Consider the following 19,550-nt stretch of genomic DNA (forward strand, 5'->3'; position numbering starts at 1 on the left):
AAGAGCAGAGATGGGTGGGGGCCAAAGGGGGCAGCATTAGCTGGGGCCAGAAGCAGAGCTGAGAGCTGAGCTGGACAGGGGGGTCAGAACTGACTTGCCTTGGTCCAACAAACTCCCTTATTCGGCAATAGTCAGCTCTCATGGGTGCTGGACCAGGGAGTGCTGGGTATGGGTTTTCTGAGACCTGTATATTATATCATCTGCTAGAACTGGTTCTATAACATGCTTGTTACACTGTAAAGATAGATCTGTAAATGACATTTTATTAAAAATCTGTAGTTTAAAACAAATACAGTAAACAGTCTCCTGGCAAAGAGAGCATGATGGAGGCTTCACATAACAGTGTGTCACAATTTGTATCTTAGTCTAATATCAGGAAAAGCAGTAAAACACATACATTTCCAAGTGAGAAAGAATAGAAAAATATATTTATCTGTTTGTTTGGAAAGATAAGAAATCAGACAAGTAATAAAAGAATTTATACCAATGTGCTGTGAAAAGCTCTGCCAAGCAACTCAGAAGAGGATCGGAAGAGTTGATTCAGCATCTTCCAGACAGTGCTCTAAACTGTTCTGGGGAAAGTACAAATTCTCTTCCTGGTCACAGTGGATATTGTGAGCCTGGGGTAATAGACCTGGGATATCTGCCTTTCACTAGCACTTCAATAATAGGTATATAGACAACACTTTGAAGTTGCAGCTTGGGCTGGAGCGCAAGCTCTGAAGCCCAGGGACGCGGTGTCCATACATGTTTTTAGAGTACCCGAGCAAGCCCCACTAACCCAAATCTGTCAACTCAGGCTCTCTGCCAAAGGGCCTAAGAACACCTTTCATTACCCAGCAGCAACCTCTACAGGGTATGGCTGATTTAAGACTGGCATTTGGGTTCTTTGTGGAGTCCTTTCTTCTTCAGTCCTCAGTATATCATAGTTCAGGGATTAAAACCCAGAAATATCAGGAGATCCTAAGGGTGCCACCAGGATTCTCTTCTAAGAATGGGAGGACTTCTTCATTCCATCATTGCTCTAAACTGCTGTGTGTATTTAGACAGCTCATTGGCTTGATTTTGAAGCTCCTGCACCGCATTTGCATTTGGATACTGTACTGCAGCATCTTTGGTAGCAACAGCCAAATTCTTCAGCAGGCTACAAAACTGGCTGCTGCTGCGGAGGATGTCATTGCGAATATCCTTTTCTTGAGTTTCCTGACAGAGGGTATCCACCAACCTTTGTCCCACCATAATGATCAGTTTACTCTGTGCTATGAAGACTTCAGGTGGTTGGCTATTGCTAAGACTACTGGTAAATACAGTAATGGCTTTGTGAAGGGCACCAAAACATAGTTTACAGTTTTCGGAGAGAGTAATTTTCTTCAACAAGTCCACGTTGCTCTGAATATTATGCTTTTTTGCAGCTGAGAAAACCTAAAAGTGGGAAAAGAAAACAAGAAAGACATTCATCTTGGTAACACAGACTGCTACCCTATCCACTTTATCCTATATTGTCCTGTAATTTCAATTAAATAAATCATTCTTCACATCCATGCAGCTGGTTTGCCGCAGCTGCAAAACGGTAACAGCCTGGAGACCGTTTGTCATTATAAACCACTATTTCTAGTTTTGCCACACCATGCAAGATCTTAAAATGACATGATCCTAACAACCATTTTATCTTTTGGCCACATACACATACTTAAAACGTGATTTTAGTAACTGATGTCATAAGAACTGCTGGAGTTAAAAGTCAAAGGCTGAACACCTGGAATTCTAGTTTTCAAATGCTATAAACCATTTAGGCCTGATTGTACAAAGTATTGGCTTCATGGGAGTTGTGGGAAATCAGAATTCTGACAAAAAGGCTTTTGTTTCTTATTGTGGCTTTTGAGATATTGTCTGGTTCAACCATATCCAAAATAAAGTGTAAAAAGGCAAAATAGCAAATAATGCTCTGATTTAAAATTCCAGGATCTTATGACATTTCCTATGACTTGCACAAATGCTTTCAAGACTTGTAAATTGTTCCAACCACTGTTCCCAGCCTAGAGATTGGTTTAAAAAAAGATCCCATAAAAATGTATTGTTCTAGACAAGCTGTAGGTTTTAAACACATTAACAGGGTGTAGAAGCCATATATAACTTGGGGGACCAAAAGCCTTTACTAGTATCAGTTTTTAAAATCAGAAATACCTTTGTTTTAAAATCTTCATTCTTCTTTGCCACATCTCTAGCTGAAAGAGGTTGTTGTTTCTGTTCCAATGCAAATGACTTCTGAAAAACAAACAAAAAATAAATTATTTATATATTGTTTTAACATACTAAGTAAAGCTTGATTTTATACGGTGTGCTGCTGCGGGGAGGGCAAAGGTGGGCAACTAACCTAGGGCAAAGAGGAAGCCGTGCTAGTCTACACACTACCAAAACAAAAAGCAGTCAAGTAGCACTTTAAAGACTAGCAAAATGGTTTACCTAGGGCAGTAATTTAAAACTGCCTGGGGCTCTCCGGGCAGCACTGAGGGCTTCCTGAGGGGCAGTAGCTAGCATGGCATGCTCCAAGCAGCCAGGAGGGCTGGCTGCCCCCACCCTGCCCTTTTTGCCCAAGCCTTCTAGGAATGCAGAGCCAGCCTCCAGCCCCCCCAGTCTTGCCCAGGAGCCAGGCAAGGCTGTCAGCCCCCCTGATTTTATATAATGGCATAAGAATTTCTTATCATGCACCCAAAATTTTGCTACTGTAAACAATGACTCCTGCTCTCAGGTTTGGTCTACACTAGGAAGGTAAGCTGATTGCAGATATGCAATTCAAGCTACGACATTTGCGTAGTTAGAATAGACTTATCTGCAATCGACTTATCTGGCCATCCTCACTAAGGACAGTGGACAAGAGAGTTTCTCCTCCCATGAACCTCCCTTGCACCTCACAATGATGAGGAGTCCAGGTATCAACTGCCAACCCCTGATGAGTCTATTTCACACATGCATCTCCACCAGGTGCACAAAATTGAACCCCGGAAGATCAATCCTTGAGCAGATTGATTTTCCAGGTAATGTAGACATAGCCTTAGAAATATAACTGATCAGCTGTAATTTCTACTACAGAATTTACGAACTTACCCTGAAAGGAGTAGTAGCATCACACTCATTATTAATGAACTACTTCCAGCTAAAGTCAGTATATGTTATCACAGAGCCATTTTACTGCCTCACACTTGTTCTTTTTACTGTTTCCCAAGTATTTTCCAATATTGTTTAAGTCTAGATGTTATTTCCTGGCATTTGGTTTTAAATACTCTCACATTCTCCCTCTCTCTTTCAGGGTTTTACACTACTCCCCAAAGTATCTAAGTGCTTTCCATGCTATAATAAAAATAAGAACAATGTTCTCAGTGAGCGTCTTGGAGTCTCTGGCATTTCATCCTTTCTGCCAAAAATTACTCAGTCGATAAGCACCTGGAAAACTAAACTATTTTAAACAGGTCTGTTAATTTAAAGTATGAGATTAAGGTGTTTAGACCATTTGGATTATGTGTTGACACCATTTGTAAATCACCCTTATGCCTCAAAGCTACATTTTTTACAAAATCACAAGCAAGCAAGCTGACATTTCCTGCATCGGGGGACCATATTTGATGTACATCCAAAACACAAAATTGTGCCATCACCGTTACAGTTAAATATGCTGACACAAAACAACTATTCCCTTAAAGAAATGCATTGTTTGAAGCTGGGCTGAAAATTTAGCCCTACGCAGATCTGGGTGTTGAGATTCAAGCATTGCTCTCCTTCTACTTCTCTAGGACTTTTATATTCTACTGGTACTCATGTTTATGTCTGCTGTGACATTCATAACATTTCCAGAAGCCTGCAGGGAGAGGATCAGGCTAGCTGGGAAAAGTGAGTATAAATCAAAGCAAGGTTTGTGAAAAAGCGAAGTTAAAATAGTGGAGTAAAGCATCTGCAAAGTAAATGAAGCAGAAAATTGGCAACAAATCATGTTACACTGACCTGTAACTGAACATAATCACAATCTTCAATGACATTTTCTCTTGATTTCTCAGAAGAGAATTTAATTTTGCTTGGTTTATCAAAAGTGTTCCTTTGGAGTGATTCAAGTTCTATTTTTCTAGACAGTGAGATCTGCCTTGCTGTTTTGTGGTCTGTGACAATGTTGGGTGGGTTGGTCTCTTGTTCCTCGTCATTCTTTCTAAAGAGAAGCTTTCCATTTGCTATGATGATAGATGTAAATCTCTTGATATCATCTGGAATTGTGCGGGCTACCATAACAAACCGATCAAGATCATCTGGATTATTCTGAGGTTTCTTAATGACCAGAACTTCCAGTGCCCAGTTGCAGTTATTCAGCGCTTCCCTTGTTTCTACCAAGATCTGGAATGAGTCAGTAAGAATTTTCAGCTGTTTTTCAATTCTGGTTTGAAGGTTATTGTCCGTGACACAAGAGGCATTCACCTTGATGGCCTGAGCAAAGTCTAAGAATTCACCCAAAGATACTTTTATATGATCAATTGCTCTATGGATTTCCTCAAGGTTTGTCTCCAGGTGTTCTTGGAATCTCCACTTACTGCTTACAAAGATCATCAGACTTGCAACTGAACTGGATACACTGTGCTGCAGCTTGGTCAAGGTCTCTATGGCTACATCATGTTCCAATTTAATTTCTTTAGCAGGTTCTTCTGACATAGAAGAAGATTCAGCAGAAGTGTTTGATGACGTAGAGAGGGTGCTGGTTCTACTGTCCACACTGGAAACTGATAACCTGTCTTGTTCTAATTTTACCTCTTTTGACGGCTCTGGAGGAATGTTATAAGTATGGTTTCCTACACTATAGTTGTTTTTTTCAGTCCCTTTCCTGTGCAGTGAAACATTAGGCAGCACTTTTGGAATATCATAAACATTTTGTTCTGAGTTCTGCTGCTCGACCCTTGGAGTCAGAAAGCTTGGTGGGACATGATAGTTACCATTTTGCTGCAAAAACAGCATGTCTCGGGAAGATGGTACATCATAATGAGGGATATCAGGAAAGGTTAATTTCCCCTGTAGTGGTGGAACATCATATCTTTGTTTGTTCATCGATTTGCTTTTGATATTTGTTGGTGGGACATTTTGCAAACTAGAACCATATCTGGCTGCTGGTATGTCGTAGAACACATGCTTCTCCAGGGAACGATCAGAGGGATCTTTCTGTAAACCTGTTTTTTCAGGTGATACTGGAATATCATAAATCCATTCTGACTTCCGGGGATTTGGCAAGGTATTATAATGACCCAAACATTTCCTCTGAGACATATTTTGTAATGAAATGTCACAGTCTCTTGCAGTTGTCGGGGGGACATCATATACCTGGAAAGCAGCACACAAGGTTTACAGCTGACATTTATAAAAAAATGCTCAGATCCTCAGCTGCTGCAAATCAGCATAGGTCCACTGACATCAGTGGACCTATGGCAATTTATACCTCTGGGACCTAGTTCTAATTCTTTTCCCTCTCTGAAAAGCACAATCAAATTGCAAACATGAAATATCTAATATATTGACCAAATATATTTTTGCAATATACACTGATTACCAAACTGTAAGATAATGGTGATCAAGGACAGTTTTATAAAATGGAGAAAGCAAGATTTCATTAGCTGCCTAACTAGCAGAACTGATTCTAACTTCTTTAATTTCCACTAGACATAAACACACGCCAATATAAAAATTCCCACAACTGACCAAACTAAAATAACTGCACTGTATTTACATTTTCAAAGGCTTTCTGAGATGCATACTGATCTTATTCAATGCCATACAATAGCTCCTTGTGCATACCTGAACTTAATGGCCTGAAAATTGGACTGATTCTGTTGCAATCAGGCTAGTACTAAGAATAACATAACACTCTTGGCACCTGTGCCAAGGGGTTGCTGACCCCTGCATAGATTAAATTACTATAAAATGGATGCACATCTAGGTGAAAAAAACCTAACTAAAAGAATGGTTATCAATGGTTCACTGTCAAATGGGGAGGAGATATCTATTAGGGTCCTGAGGTGGTCTGTTTTGGGCCTAGTGCTATTCAACATTTTCATTAATGACTTGGATTATGATGTGGAGAGTAGGCTTATGAAATTTGCAGATTACATCAAGATAGGAGGAGTTGCAAATACTTTGGAGGAAACATTTAGAATTCAAAATGACCATGACAAATCAGAGAATTGGTCTGCAATCTGCAAGATGAAATTCAATACAAGCAACTGCAAAGTGCGTTTAAGAAACAAAACAAACCAGAAACAAAAACAAAAAACAAAACAAAACAAAACAAACCAAAAACCAAAAACAAAAAAAAAGCCAAAATACAAAATCTAAGGGCTAGGCAGTACTACCATAGAAAAATTAGGTCTGATACTGACAGACATCATCTTCCTCTCCAAGTACTATACGAAAGGATTAGGTGGTCTTTTCGAGGATCACAAATTGAATGCAAATCAACAGTGTGATGGAGTTGCAAAAACAGCAAATACTCTCAGGTGTATTAAAAGAGTGTGTAAGTCTTGGGATTGTCCTGCCCCACTGGTGCACTGGGAAGGTCTCAGCTGGAGTATTTTGTCCAGTTTGGGGCACCACACATAAAGAAGGATATGGACAAATTGTGAAGCACTTGGAAGAGCAGACTGTGATAAAGAGTAGTCAACAGGGATTCACCAGCCGTGTCTACACGTGCACGCTACTTCAAAGTAGCGGCACTAACTTCGAAATAGCGCCTGTCACGGCTACACGCGTCGGGCGCTATTTCGACGTTAACTTCGACGTTAGGCGGCGAGACGTCGAAGTCGCTAACCCCATGAGGGGATAGGAATAGCGCCCTACTTCGACGTTCAACATCGAAGTAGGGACCGTGTAGTCGTTGTGCGTCCTGCAACGTCGAAATTGCGGGGTCCTCCATGGCGGCCATCAGCTGAGGGGTTGAGAGACGCTCTCTGCAGCCCCTCAGCTCAATGGTGGCTGCGTGGAGCGGCCCCTTAAAGGTCTCCTCCCCCTCCCTTCCTGTGCAGGAAGCTGAGGGAATGTGCAGGCAGCAGCCCAGACACGTGGCCAGCCTGCACGTCCCTCAGCCACCCAGAACAGGGCCAGCACCTGCCATGGCTGCCCGGCAGCCCCCCAGGGGACCCCCCCCAAGGGGAGCCAGGGCAGCCAGCCCAGCCAGGTGGGCAGCCAGGCTGGCAAGCGGCAGCGGGGCCCCTCCTGGACGGAGGCCGAGCTGCGGGACCTGCTGGGGCTCTGGAGCGAGGAGGAGGTGCTCCAGGTAATGGGGAGCAAGAGGCGGAACGCGGATGCGTTCGCTCGGCTGGCCGACGGCCTGGCTGCCCGGGGTCACCCTGCCTGCACTTCTGATCACGTCAGGAGTAAGGTGAAGGAGCTGCGGCAGGGTTACTCCCGGGCCCGGGATGCGGCTGGCCGATCTGGGGCCGCCCCCGTCACTTGCCCCTTTTACAGGGAGCTCAGGGACATCCTGGGCCCCCGGCACACCTCCTTCCCTCCGGCCACCCTTGATACTTCGGCCGACGAGCCCCAGCAGGCCCTTCAGCTGGAGTCCGCCCCGGAGGTAAGACCCGCACCCCGGGGGCCCCCCCGGAGCCCACCCCCGGGACATGGTGGCAGGAGGAGGAGGAGGAGGAGGGGGGCTCCTCCTCTGCAGAATCCGGGCTGCAGATCCTCCTCCTGCCATCCCGGAGCAGCAGCAGGGCCTCCGCCCCCCAGGGATCTCCGGACCGTGGGAGTGGACCGACAGGTATGTCCCCCGCTCTGGTGTACACCCCTGGGCTTGAGGGGCGGGGGGTAATAGATATGTGTCCAGGGCCCCCCACATGCTCACATGGCCATGGCCCCAAGGACAGCAGGGCCATGTCCCTCACAGCAGTGCATCAGCCCCTGCCCCCCCGCACGACAGTGCCATGCCCCATCCCTGGGGCAGGGGGGAGCGGAACCTCGAGGGGCCCCCGGGAGGAGGGGGTGGGACACCCCGCAGCAGCATGTGATGGAGTGGGGGAGTGCAAAAGGGAGACAGGCTAGATATGAGCAAAAAGAGCCAAATAGCTCCCAGGGGCAAAGGATGATCGTGGGGCTACAGCTGGCACGTGACACCTCTGCCCTGAACAAAGAGGAGGGAGGAGCCGAGCTGGCTTTGAATTGGGGGGGGAGGGCGGGGGCCACAGGCAGAGGCTAGGGGAAGGGAGAGTTGGAAGGCAGCCAGCCTGAGGAGGGGGAAAGCTGCATCCCAGAGGGGCACCCCTTGGGGTCTTCTCCCCAGGATGGGTTGGAAGGACTGTCTCTTCCAACAGCTGGTGCTGTCACTCCTGGCAGAAACTGGGCATCTGTGGCCTAAGAAACCTCTCCTGTCAGACCCTGCGGAGTGAAGTGAGAGTCGCTCCCACCAGGGGACGGGGTGCAGTGCAGGGGGACCCCTGAACCCCATCCATCACAGCAGCATCTCCCAGGGACGGGGATGGGGAACCTGCAGCACAGGGCTGGGGGGACAAAGGCCACGGCTCGGGGCCCACACTAACGCCTGTCTCCATTCTTCTTCCCCGCCTCCTCTCCTGTGTCCCGCACGTGCACCATCGGAAGGACCGGAAGAGAGCGCTGGCGAGGCATCAGTGGTCCCGGAGACCCCTCCGGGGCCATCGCTCCAGGCAAGCCCCTCGGCCGAGGACCGACCGGCCCCACGGCGGGCTAGACGGCAGACCCCGCGCCACCACCAGCCGACGGCGACGGACCCCCAGCTGCTGGCCATCCACCGTCGGCAGCTGGAGGTCGCGGAGCAGCACCTGCAGGAGCGGGCGCTGGCCTGGCGCCAAGAGGCATGGGGGGCCTACATGGAGAGTTTCAACTGCCTGGTGGACTACCTGGCCCCTCACGCCGCGCCAGCCGCAGCAGCGTCCGCCCTACCTGCTCCACCCACCGCACCACCAGCTGTTCCGCACATCGCCATCCCGTCCGCCGTCGCCCCGCCACCCACCGCCGAGTGCTGGAGCGCCGAGGGACCCCTGGAGCCAGCTGAGACTCGCCGGGCATATCTTCCGGTCCGCCCCGCCCCCAGCCAGCCCCAGACAGGGCTGCGGCCGCGGTGGGGTTCCCGGCCGCCCACGCCCAGTGCCGGACTTTAAGGGCGAGGGGCCCGGGATGTGGCCCCCCCCCCGTATATAGTTGGGACTTATTATTTTGTGCCCCCCGTTTGCCCCGTCCCCCCCATGTAAATAGTTCTCCCTTTTATCATCCCTGGTTTTCTTTTTATTACTGAACACACTTTTTTATTACTATTGTTTTATTTGTACATATTACTTTGGTTCCACACATGTTGTATATAGTTTGTTCTTGTTTTATTTATAGTTAAAAAAAAAGTTCTAAAAGAAAAAGCAGTTTAAGTTCAGCCACAAGTGCGTGCTGTCATTTGTCCAGGAAAAGTGGGAGGGGGGTGCGGTTGGGTGCTCCATGGTGTGGGCGTTGGGGCAGGGAGTGTGGTGGAGGAAGGGGTGGGCAGTGGGGGGCCTGGCAGAGTTCACCCCGCGGCCTCATCATCAAAGTGTGCCCGCATGGCCTCCCGGACCCGGGTCCCTTCGGGGTCCACCTGCCGACTGGGGGCAGCGGGTGGCTGAACGTCGGCCCTGCCGGCCTCCACAGCCCAGCCCTGGAAAAAGGCCTCCCCCTTGTTCTCCACCAAATTGTGCAGGGCGCAGCAGGCACCCACAATCAGGGGGATGTTGTTGGGGCCCGCATCCAGGCGGGTCAGGAGACATCTCCAGCGTCCTTTCAGGCGGCCAAATGAGCGCTCCACCACCTGGCGCGCATGGTTCAGGCGCTGGTTGAAGCGCTCCTGGCTAGCGGAGAGATGGCCCGTGTACGGGTGCATGAGCCAGGGCCGGAGGGGGTATGCCGCATCTGCGATGACGCAGAGGGGCATGGTGGTGTCCCCCACAGGGATCTCCCGCTGGGGGATGTAGGTCCCCGCCTCCAGCCGGCGGCACAGGCCCGAGTTCCGGAAAACCCGGGCGTCGTGGGTGCTGCCAGGCCAGCCCACATAAATGTCCTGGAAACGGCCCCGGCTGTCCACCAAGGCCTGGAGGACCACAGAATGGTAGCCCTTGTGATTGATGTAGCGTCCTCCACTGTGATGCGGGGTGCGGATGGGGATGTGAGTCCCATCCAGAGCCCCGAAGCAATTGGGGAAGCCCAGGGTGGCAAAGGCTGCGATGGTGGCATCTGGGTCCCCCAGCCTCATGAGCCTGTGCAGGAGCATGGCATTGATGGCACGCACAACCTGCAGGGAAAGCACATGGGACAGCACCAATGAGGGGTGAGCAGGGTGTGCGTGGCCCTGCCCTGCCCTGCCCTCCCCTCCCCTCCCCTCCCCTGCCCTGCCCTCCTCTGCCCTGCCCTGCCCTCCTCTGCCCTCCCCTCCCCTGCCCTGCCCTCCTCTGCCCTCCCCTCCCCTGCCCTGCCCTGCCCTGCTCTCCTCTGCCCGGGCCCCCCTCCCCTGCCCTGCCCTCCCCCCGTGGGTTCTCTTACCTCCATGAGGACAGCCCCGACGGTGGCCTTGCCGACACCAAACTGCTGTCCCATGGATCGGTATCTGTCTGGAGTGGCCAGCTTCCAGACAGCGATGCCGACCCGTTTCTCCACTGTGAGGGCACGCTGCATGGCGGTGTCCTGGTGCCTGAGTGCAGGGGTAAGCCACTGGCACAGCTCCATAAATGTCTGCTGGCTCATCCTGAAGTTCCTGAGCCAGCGGTCATCGTCCCACTCCTCAAGCACCAGCCGCTCCCACCAGTCGGTGCTGGTGGGGTAGCTCCACAGCTGCCGGCGTGTGAGGCGGGGGTGGGGGCGGGGTGCTGCAGGGTTGGGGGTTGAGCCCTGCTGCCCTGGGGGCAGCTCCTCCTCCGGTGTAGCAAGGAGGTGCTCAGCTGCCTCCCGCATGGCATGGATCAGGGCAAGCCCTGCTCCTCCCGGGAGGGCTGGGTGGACCTCTGGCTGCTGCTGCTGCTGCTGCTGGGGGTCCATGCCTGTGTCGCTCGAGGTGTGCGTGCCTATGGCTCCTCAGACCGCGTGCTGTGCAGGCTGAGTGTGTCTGGGAGGGGCCTTTTAAGGGAGCAGCTAGCTGTTGCCCCGGAAGCGCTAGTCCGCCCTGTGACCCTGTCTGCAGCTGTGCCTGGCATCCCTATTTCGATGTGTGCTACTTTGGCGTGTAGACGTTCCCTCGCAGCGCCTATTTCAATGTTGTGCTGCGCAACGTCGAAGTTGAACATCGACGTTGCCAGCCCTGGAGGACGTGTAGACGTTATTCATCGAAATAGCCTATTTCGATGTTGCTACATCGAAATAAGCTATTTCGATGTAGGCTTCACGTGTAGACGTAGCCACCAAGGGCCTGACCAATCTGATTAGTTTCTATGATGAGGTAATTAGCTCTGTGGACATGGGGAAGTCAATGGATGTGATATACCTTGACTTTAGCAAAGCTTTTGATACAATCTCCCACAATATTCTTTCCCGTACGTTAAGGAAATATGGATTGCATAAATGGACTGTAAGGTGGATAGAAAACTGGCTAGATGGTTGGGCCCAATGGGTAGCAATCAATGGCTTAATGTCTGGTTGGCAGTCAGATGTTAGAGTGCCCCAACGATCAGTTCTAGGGCCGGTATTGTTCAACATCTTTATTAATGACCTGGGTAAGGGGATGGATTGTACCTCAGCAAATTTGTGGATGACCCTAAGCTAGAGGGACAGTAGATAAGTTGGAGGGTAGGAATAGGGTCCAGAGTGACCTAGATAAATTGGAGGATTGGGCCAAAAGTAATCTGATGAGGTTCAACAAGGACAAGTGCAGGGTCCTGCACTTGGGATGGAAGAATCTCAAGAATTGTTACACGCTAGGGACCAACCATTTAACTAGCAGTACAGCAGAAAAGGACCTGGGCATTACAGTGGATGACAGGCTGGATATGAGTCAACAGTGTGCCCTTGTAGCCAAGAAGGCTAACGACATATTGGGGGGTGCATTAGGAGGAGCATTGCCAACAGATCTAAAGAAGTTATTATTCCCCTCTATTCAGCAGTGGTGAGGTCACATCTGGAGCATTGTGTCCAGTTCTGCGCCCCCCAATACAGAGAGGATGTGGATCTATGGAGCGGGTCCGGCGGAGGTCAACAAAAATGATTAGGGGGCTGGAGCGCATGACCTATGAGGAGAGGCAGAGGGATCTGGGCTTATTTAGTTTACAGAAGAGAAGAATGAGGGGTGATTTGATAGCAGCCTTCAACTTCCTGAAGTAGGGCTCTAAAGAGTATTGAGATAGGCTGTTCTTAGTAGTGACAGATGGCAAAATGAGGAGCAAGTGTCTAAAGTTACAGAGGGGGAGGTGTAGGTTGGGTATTAAGAAAAACTATTTCACCAGGAGCGTGGTGATGCACTGGAATGTATTACCGAGAGAGGTGGTGGAGTCTCCATCCCTAGAAGTTTTTGAGTCTCAGCTTGACAAAGTCCCGGCTGGGATGATTTAGTTGGGGTTGATCCTGTTTTAGGCAGGAGGCTGGACTCGATGATCTCCTGGGGTGCCTTCCAGCCTAGGATTCTATGATTCTACCATGGGAGTATATGGAATCCCCATCCCTGGAGTTTAGTTAGAGAAACACCTGTCAGAGACCATCTAGGACAGGTGCACTTGGCCCTGCCCCAGAACAAGGGGAAGAACTAGATATCCTTCAATGTCCCATCACAGAATCATAGAACACTAGACCTGGAATGGACCTCGTGGGGTCATCAAGTCCAGTCCCCTGCCCTCACAGCAGAGCAAAGAAACAACCAGTTCTACATGTCTATAATTTCATGATATTAAAGAATATATCATTCAAGCAGTACTTATTTTATGTTTATTCTTCTTGGCACATTACTGGCACTTAGCTCTCATGCTGGTTGCCCCACTTCCCATCAGTGGCATGCACAGCATAGTAGTTGGAATTCTGATGGCCGAGTATTAGAGTATTAATGAGAGACCATTCTCTGCCATGCAGTACACTTACAGTGCCCACCAGAGTGTCTTGCTGGACAAGGGTTTTTGCCTTTTCCGCGCTGGAAGGGATGTCATAAAGCTGTTGCTGGTGTTCCTGGCAGTGTTCTTTGGAGAGGATTGGCACAGAACCCTTTCTGGCTGTGAGTGGAGTGGCACAGCTCTATTCAAATACAAAAGTAAGGACACTATTTATCACAGCACGAACTTGAAACTTAGGTTCATAACTGCCTTGAGTTCATGCACAGAATACCCCCGGCATTAACAGATACTCTGCATGTGGACCCAGAGTAGGGTACAGTTCTTAGAACCCATTGGACTGATGAAAGAAACCTTCATTGTAGAACTGTGCTGTCTGGAGGTGAGAGAAGCACTAGCTGGTGCAGTGGGCTGTTGCACAATCTTACTTTCTGAAGTTTTACTAACTATCAAATTTGAAAGAGAATGAGATTTTTATTCTTATTTTTTATTTTCTTCTAGCATTCTCTATCAATCTTGATAGAATTTTGAAAAAGAATAGAAAATTTGCAATTTAGTTTTAAATTCTGGAGAACTGTTGCATAGAATAAGGAACTCAGAAGTCCTGAATTCCAGTCTCATTTGCTGGACATATTCAGGGACATGACAGGACTCACCTGAGTGAAGAAGGCCACCCGCTGCTGCGGCGATGGAACATCATAAACCTCCCTTCTTATATTTGGGATGGAAGCCCGAGATGCTGTGGGAAGAGTAAACAGGTGCTTGAGGGGGGAAAAAAAAGAAAGCAATGAGAAAGTTGAAGTGATCTTAGGGTATCTGTGAAATAATAATGAATCTGATGGCCATTACTGGAAGAATTGGTTTTGCAAAGCTAATTAAAAAGCTGCTGTCAGATAGTCACTGACCCTGTGCTTGAAAACTGCTTATTGTATGCCTGTTACACAGGCTACAGTTACACTACAACGATCTGTCAACAGAAGTCACTGTCAGGAGAGTTTTTCTGACAAAACTTCTGTTGACAGAATGCAGCCACACACAAAAGCCGATCGGCAGAGTGCTCTGCTCTGTGGACAAAGCAGCTGGGCAGCCTGGTTGCTCTCTCAACAGCCAGGCAGCTGGAAGCACAGCAGACAGAACTGCCCATTGTTGTGGATTCCCTGTCTGTCAAGAGAAGGCCCCCCTCAGAGAGGCCTCACAGCTTTATTGTCGACAGAATCTGTCAACAGCAGCATTGTGCCTCAAAGCTTTGAGGCAGAATGCTTCTGGCAAAAGTGCTGTGTTTTGTCCAGATGCTGTCGACAAAATGCGTTTTGGGTGTGCACGCTCCACAAGTTTTGTTGACAAAACCCGGGTTTGCTGGTGAAACTTGCTGGTGTAACCGTAGTCACAAGGTTTATTTTTTCCTATAACTCCTTGTTACTAATAGTCCCACTCTGTTTCAGAGATAAATTACTGAATTAAGGCAATCTGCATCACCTATAAACCCAGGAAGTGGAAAATATGTGTAACAAATCAATCTTTGTCCGATACCAACTAGATCGTTTGGCTCCCAAAAGGGTAAAACAACTAAAAAGAGGTCCATGGGATTTCTAATCCAGCTTTCTTAGGGGAACCGGAACATAAAAATGACCATATTGGCCCATCTCTAGCCAGTATGCCGTCTTCTGACAGCATCCAATGCCAGGTGCGTCAGATGGAAGAAACACAACAGGCAATCATCATGTAATCTATACCCTGTCATCTGTTCCCAGTTTCTGGCAAGCAGAGGCTAGGGACACTTCAGAGAATGATTTTGCAAGACATCTGAAATGAGACAAGAGTGGGATGGAATGGTGGAACCACTAGTTTCTATACTTAAAGGATCCTGTTCTCATCTCTCCCTCTGGTCCTATCCAGCTCCTAGAACCCATGAGCCTAATTTTGGTGGGGTGGGAGCTCTAACATATAGAGCAGTTACAGATTTATTTCGTTGTTCACATGAAATATTGTTTTAAGAGGCACAGGAACGAAAATACTGCCATGAATGGAGGCTCAGAATATGTGTAGTTAAAATGTTTGCAGAATGCTAAATAAATGCGAATCCAGGGAAACAGATTGGTTTTACTCCTCCCAAAATCACCCTGATTTTTGTCTATTCGGCAACGAGGTGCTCTTGGGACTGCACAGCAGGTCTGTGAATAAACCATCACCAACACCAAAATTCCAGTCCAAAAAAACTTCCACCAAAATTTTATGTTGCAATAAGCTGTTTAAAAGCAAGAGGCAGTGCTCTCCACTACATTAACAGTTGCACCCAACAAATTCAAATCTATGGTGTGACTCATAGTATGTGGTGGAAGGACAAGGCCGAGCTTTTTATCTGCCTGTTTCATCTTTGAGAAAGGCCTGGCTGATTGAAAAGTTGGTTTCTTGTAAGGGAAGGAAATAAATAAATAAATGAACACAAATTATTATTCTGCAAAAGGAGCCATCTATACTGACAGAACTAGAAGAGAACAGACTTAATTTTTCTGCACAGAGCAGGTAAGAAGTTAAGTCCAGCTAAAAGGTTCTGGTTTGGCCCAAACCTATAGATAATCTTATCTGGGGGACAGTAAAATACAAATCAGTGAATATCACATCTTATGACCAGATTGCTGCAGAGAAGAAATCCCTTTGTATATTTCCAGGGTCAGGTAGGCTAAGACAAATTGCTGAAATGTTCATTGGATGAGAAGTGAAACAATTACAATCTTTAAAATGGAGAATCTGCAGAGTTCCTCCCCCCCGCACCCGCCAAGGGGGTTATTTTTTTCTCAATGGGTCCCCAAAAGACTCAAAGTAGCTTCACCCAGTTGCTGGGAGAACAGCTGAACGTAGAAGATATGCCAGTTGTCCCATACCATCTACATGGGGTAATCTAGGCTACTTCAATTTCTACCCTACATTCACTCAAATGTGCTGTCTACTTCTATACCTTCAAATACATGTGTGTGTGGCTATTGACTCCTGTAGTACAGTCATTCCTTGTAGCTTAGGCAAATCTGAAAGTGTCAATATTAGAGACACGGTAAAGATTTTAAAGTGTTTTTTTCTTTCCTTGTTAAAGTAAACTGCTGCAGCTAAACAAGGTAGATGCAACATACAGCATAGCAGCTCCTTGGGATAGATAGATGGACAGATAGATAGATAGGAAAGCCATGTGACTCCTTGCTTATTCTCCTAAATCAGTGAAAAATAGGTATGTGGGCCTGATATTTTTAAAAGTTGGGGCACAATTGCATATGCAAAATGTTCACGAAATGTTATGTCGAACCAAATAGGAATAAGGGGATTGCAAAGTGTGCAGGGTCCTTTCGAAAAGGACCCTGTGAAGACAAGCCGTGTGTGATCAAAAGTGGCACTTTCGAAGTGCCATGGCCATCATTGTGATAATGAGGCACTGCATATTCATTGTTGTGCCTTATGAGCATATCCCAAAGTGTCTCATTAGCATCCCCCTTTCAAAAGAGGGGGGCCTAGTGTAGACATAGCCTAAGTGATATTTTACAACACTAAGCCCAGTAATATTTTCTTATATTCTTACCTGTTTAGTTAGGCTTTGGGTCTTTTCACTGAATACTTGTGCAGCCAAAGCTGGCACTTGATATATTTCTTGAGTAGGTGAAGAAACAGAAGTAGGAGGAGGCTTAATCCAACTGTCCATCCGCTCATATGTTGGTGACAATGTGGAAGACTTGGAAGCTGATGGAACCTGGTAAATATTTTGTTGACTGATGGGCAATTCCTGAGACTCGTGCTCGGAGGAGGGAGACAACATGCCTGCCTGTGGACTTGCAAGGAGCTGAAGGCGATTAGCAGGAGCCAGACCTTGTCTTCCATGGAGGGAACATTTCCACCAGCCCTCAGTCTCTGAGACATTCTGCTCGAGAACTGTTAGGATGTCTCCTTTGCGGAAGGCAAGTTCATCTGAACACTCAGCTTTGTTGTCATATAATGCTTTTGCCAAGGTGATCTAGAGAGGAAAAACAAGCACAGTAACATTCACATTGCTTGTGCTATGCAGAAGTGTTAGGTGGAGCTACCAGATGAATTTTTCCCAGCACCTAAATTCATGCAAATTCAAAACGCTAGTATTTATAAGAAAGGCCAGTTCTCAAGCCATTAGTTTTACGAAATTAAAACTTTTAACCGTAGGCCTGCCATGTTTCAGTGTGCTACAGAAATAATAATACTTTGCATTTTTCTAGCAACTTCCTTCTGAGGATCTCAGTGCAGACATGAATTACATTAGCCTCATGAACATACCTGGAAAAGAGGAAAGTCTCATTAGCTGCGTCTGACTGATATGGGAACTAAGGCAGAAAGCTACTAAAGTGACACAGGAAGTCAGTCATGGATCCATGAATAGAACGCTTGTAACATAACTTGCGTCTAAATCAATGTATCTACCTAGCACGCTATCACATCTGGCATCCAAGTGCTTCGCTGTTCTGAGTGTTAACCACATAGCCAACCTCCTTCTCTTTTCACAGAAAACACCGTTCTGGGGGGTTTATTATTAATTTCCTTTCTTAGAGCCAAATAAAAATAACCAACTGGTAGTGACTACCCTGAGGATTTCCAGAAAGTTACTACTGGGGCTAGCAATGGTAGCTATGAGAACTGACGGTGGTTTTACTGCTGCATCTTCTAACCCAACTGTTGTAGATGACAAAGGACAGCAAATACATGAGTGACCAGTCTACACTAGCCTTTCCACCACTGTTGGTACTGTGAGAGCTGCAGCACCAACACGGTTAGGAGAGATGTCCCTAAAATCGTCAGAATGACTGAGGCCCCCATGAACCTGAGATTAAGGAAACTCCAAATCAATGAGCATAATAACAGGCCTGAGAATAACAAAATGATTTATTCGGTGATGAGCTTTCATGGGACAGACCCACTTCTTCAGATTCTTCTGTCCCACAAAAGGTCATCACCGAATAAATCATTTTGCTAGTCTTTAAAGTGCTACATTTCTGCTGCTTTGTTCTCTTGGAGTACAAACTAACACGGCTACATCTCTGTTACTATTCAGTCCTGAGAATAGTGATGCTGCTACAGGTTGAACCTCTCTCATCTGGCACCCTGGGGACCTGATCGGTGCCAAACAAGAGTATTTGCCAGACCATGGGAGGTCAATATTGTCTATCACATTAGCAACAGTGCCACTGCTTACTGGGCTCTTAAGACACTTAGGGGTAAATTACAGCTAAATAACAGCAGAGAAAATGGAGGGCTAGGACTGATGGCTCTAAACAAACTTTATGGGACCACGGGAAACTTTACCACATGATAAATGGTTGTCTGGCCTATTAAAATCATGCTGGAATACAGAGAGTGCTGGATTAGAGAGGTTCAACCTGGAGTTTCTCTACTCATGGAATAAGTCTCCCTGAGATCCTTATATGGCCCCCATTATGGTAGCATATCAGCATCTCACAACTTCTAATGTGTTTAGCATCACTGCACTTCCATTAGGTCAGGAATTGCTATTATCCCCATTTTATACGTGGGAACTGAGGCACAGATACACTAAACAGTTGTGACACAGCAAGGCCTGGAACCTAGACCTGCGAAGTCCAATACAGACATACTAACCACAGAACAAGCTTTTTTCTGGTGATCCTCGGTATGCGCTGAAACATACCTTATTCATAGAATTCTTAGATATTTACTAAACAATTGATTTTACTGTCCTTAAAATAGCCCAAGAGTAATAGCAAATGTGGCCTTGATCATGTATGGCACGTTTGTACAATTTGCTACAGCTGATGAAGGGATAAAAAGAACTATGTACAGTCTATTTCCCATACAACTACATGGTTTTATTTTCAGCTTCAAAATAAGATCAGCCACTTTCCCCAGGGAATGTGGGCCAGGAAAAACAGTTTCTTATCTAGAAGTGCAAGTAATGCCCATAGAGCTAGCATCTGCACTAGAAATATAATGCTTTGTATTTTTATCTAGTGCATTTGCCATAAAGCAGCAGCTGGTTTGAAGTATCAAGAGAAGAAAATCAATTTGTCAGCTCAGCTGATGAAAGTGGCCTGTTGTTGGTAGCATAAAATTTCTTCATAGGGATGGTTGGGAACAATGGCCCTTTTATGATATACAGCCTTCTCCACACATACTGCACTAGCAGCTGTCAGAGACAGACAGCAACAGTCCCACTTACCTTATGTCATAGTTTGATTAAAATGCTCTTGTTGCCTTGTACGTGTCAGTCTGAAAATTGTACTTTGGTGATGCCAAATGCTTGGGGCCATCTGTGTTTAAGGGAGACATTCTGTAATCTCATCATAAAGGCCAGAGTTTCCTAGGATGGTTCGCATTAATATTACAGTAGCACCAAGCAACTCCAACCAATATTAAGGTCCCACTTTGCTAGGCACTGTGTAAACATACAATATCTGATAGCTCCTGTCCCAAAGAACTGGTGAATTAAAAAGAAAGGATGGACAAAGGGAATAATTATATCATCATTTTGCAGAT

General features: G+C 47.0%; 1 protein-coding gene across 1 annotated transcript; it reads right to left on the minus strand.

The window, feature by feature from the left end:
• Nucleotides 1-255: 255 nt before the first annotated feature.
• CASS4 (Cas scaffold protein family member 4) lies at nucleotides 256-19,288 on the minus strand. Its single transcript, XM_075011790.1, has 7 exons — nucleotides 19,234-19,288; nucleotides 16,600-17,028; nucleotides 13,691-13,795; nucleotides 13,069-13,218; nucleotides 3,997-5,349; nucleotides 2,185-2,265; nucleotides 256-1,422 (listed from the first exon to the last, which is right to left on the minus strand). Exons 2-7 carry the CDS (start codon nucleotides 16,831-16,833, stop codon nucleotides 1,009-1,011), a joined length of 2,337 nt encoding a protein of 778 aa, XP_074867891.1. The 5' UTR covers nucleotides 16,834-17,028; nucleotides 19,234-19,288; the 3' UTR covers nucleotides 256-1,008.
• Between the last annotated feature and the right edge of the window lie 262 nt (nucleotides 19,289-19,550).

The sequence above is a fragment of the Carettochelys insculpta genome, chromosome 17 (genome assembly GCF_033958435.1).
Source record: "Carettochelys insculpta isolate YL-2023 chromosome 17, ASM3395843v1, whole genome shotgun sequence".
Lineage (NCBI taxonomy): Eukaryota > Metazoa > Chordata > Testudines > Carettochelyidae > Carettochelys > Carettochelys insculpta.

Bases quoted from the DNA above. Each gene is read 5' to 3' on its own strand.
- CASS4 (XM_075011790.1), bottom strand. From the start codon at position 16,833: ATGTTGTCTCCCTCCTCCGAGCACGAGTCTCAGGAATTGCCCATCAGT. The intron at 13,796-16,599 runs GTAAGAATATAA...TCCCCCCTCAAG, and splicing joins CCCAAAGCCTAACTAAACAG to CACCTGTTTACTCTTCCCAC. The intron at 1,423-2,184 runs GTATTTCTGATT...TCCCACTTTTAG, and splicing joins ATGAAGATTTTAAAACAAAG to GTTTTCTCAGCTGCAAAAAA.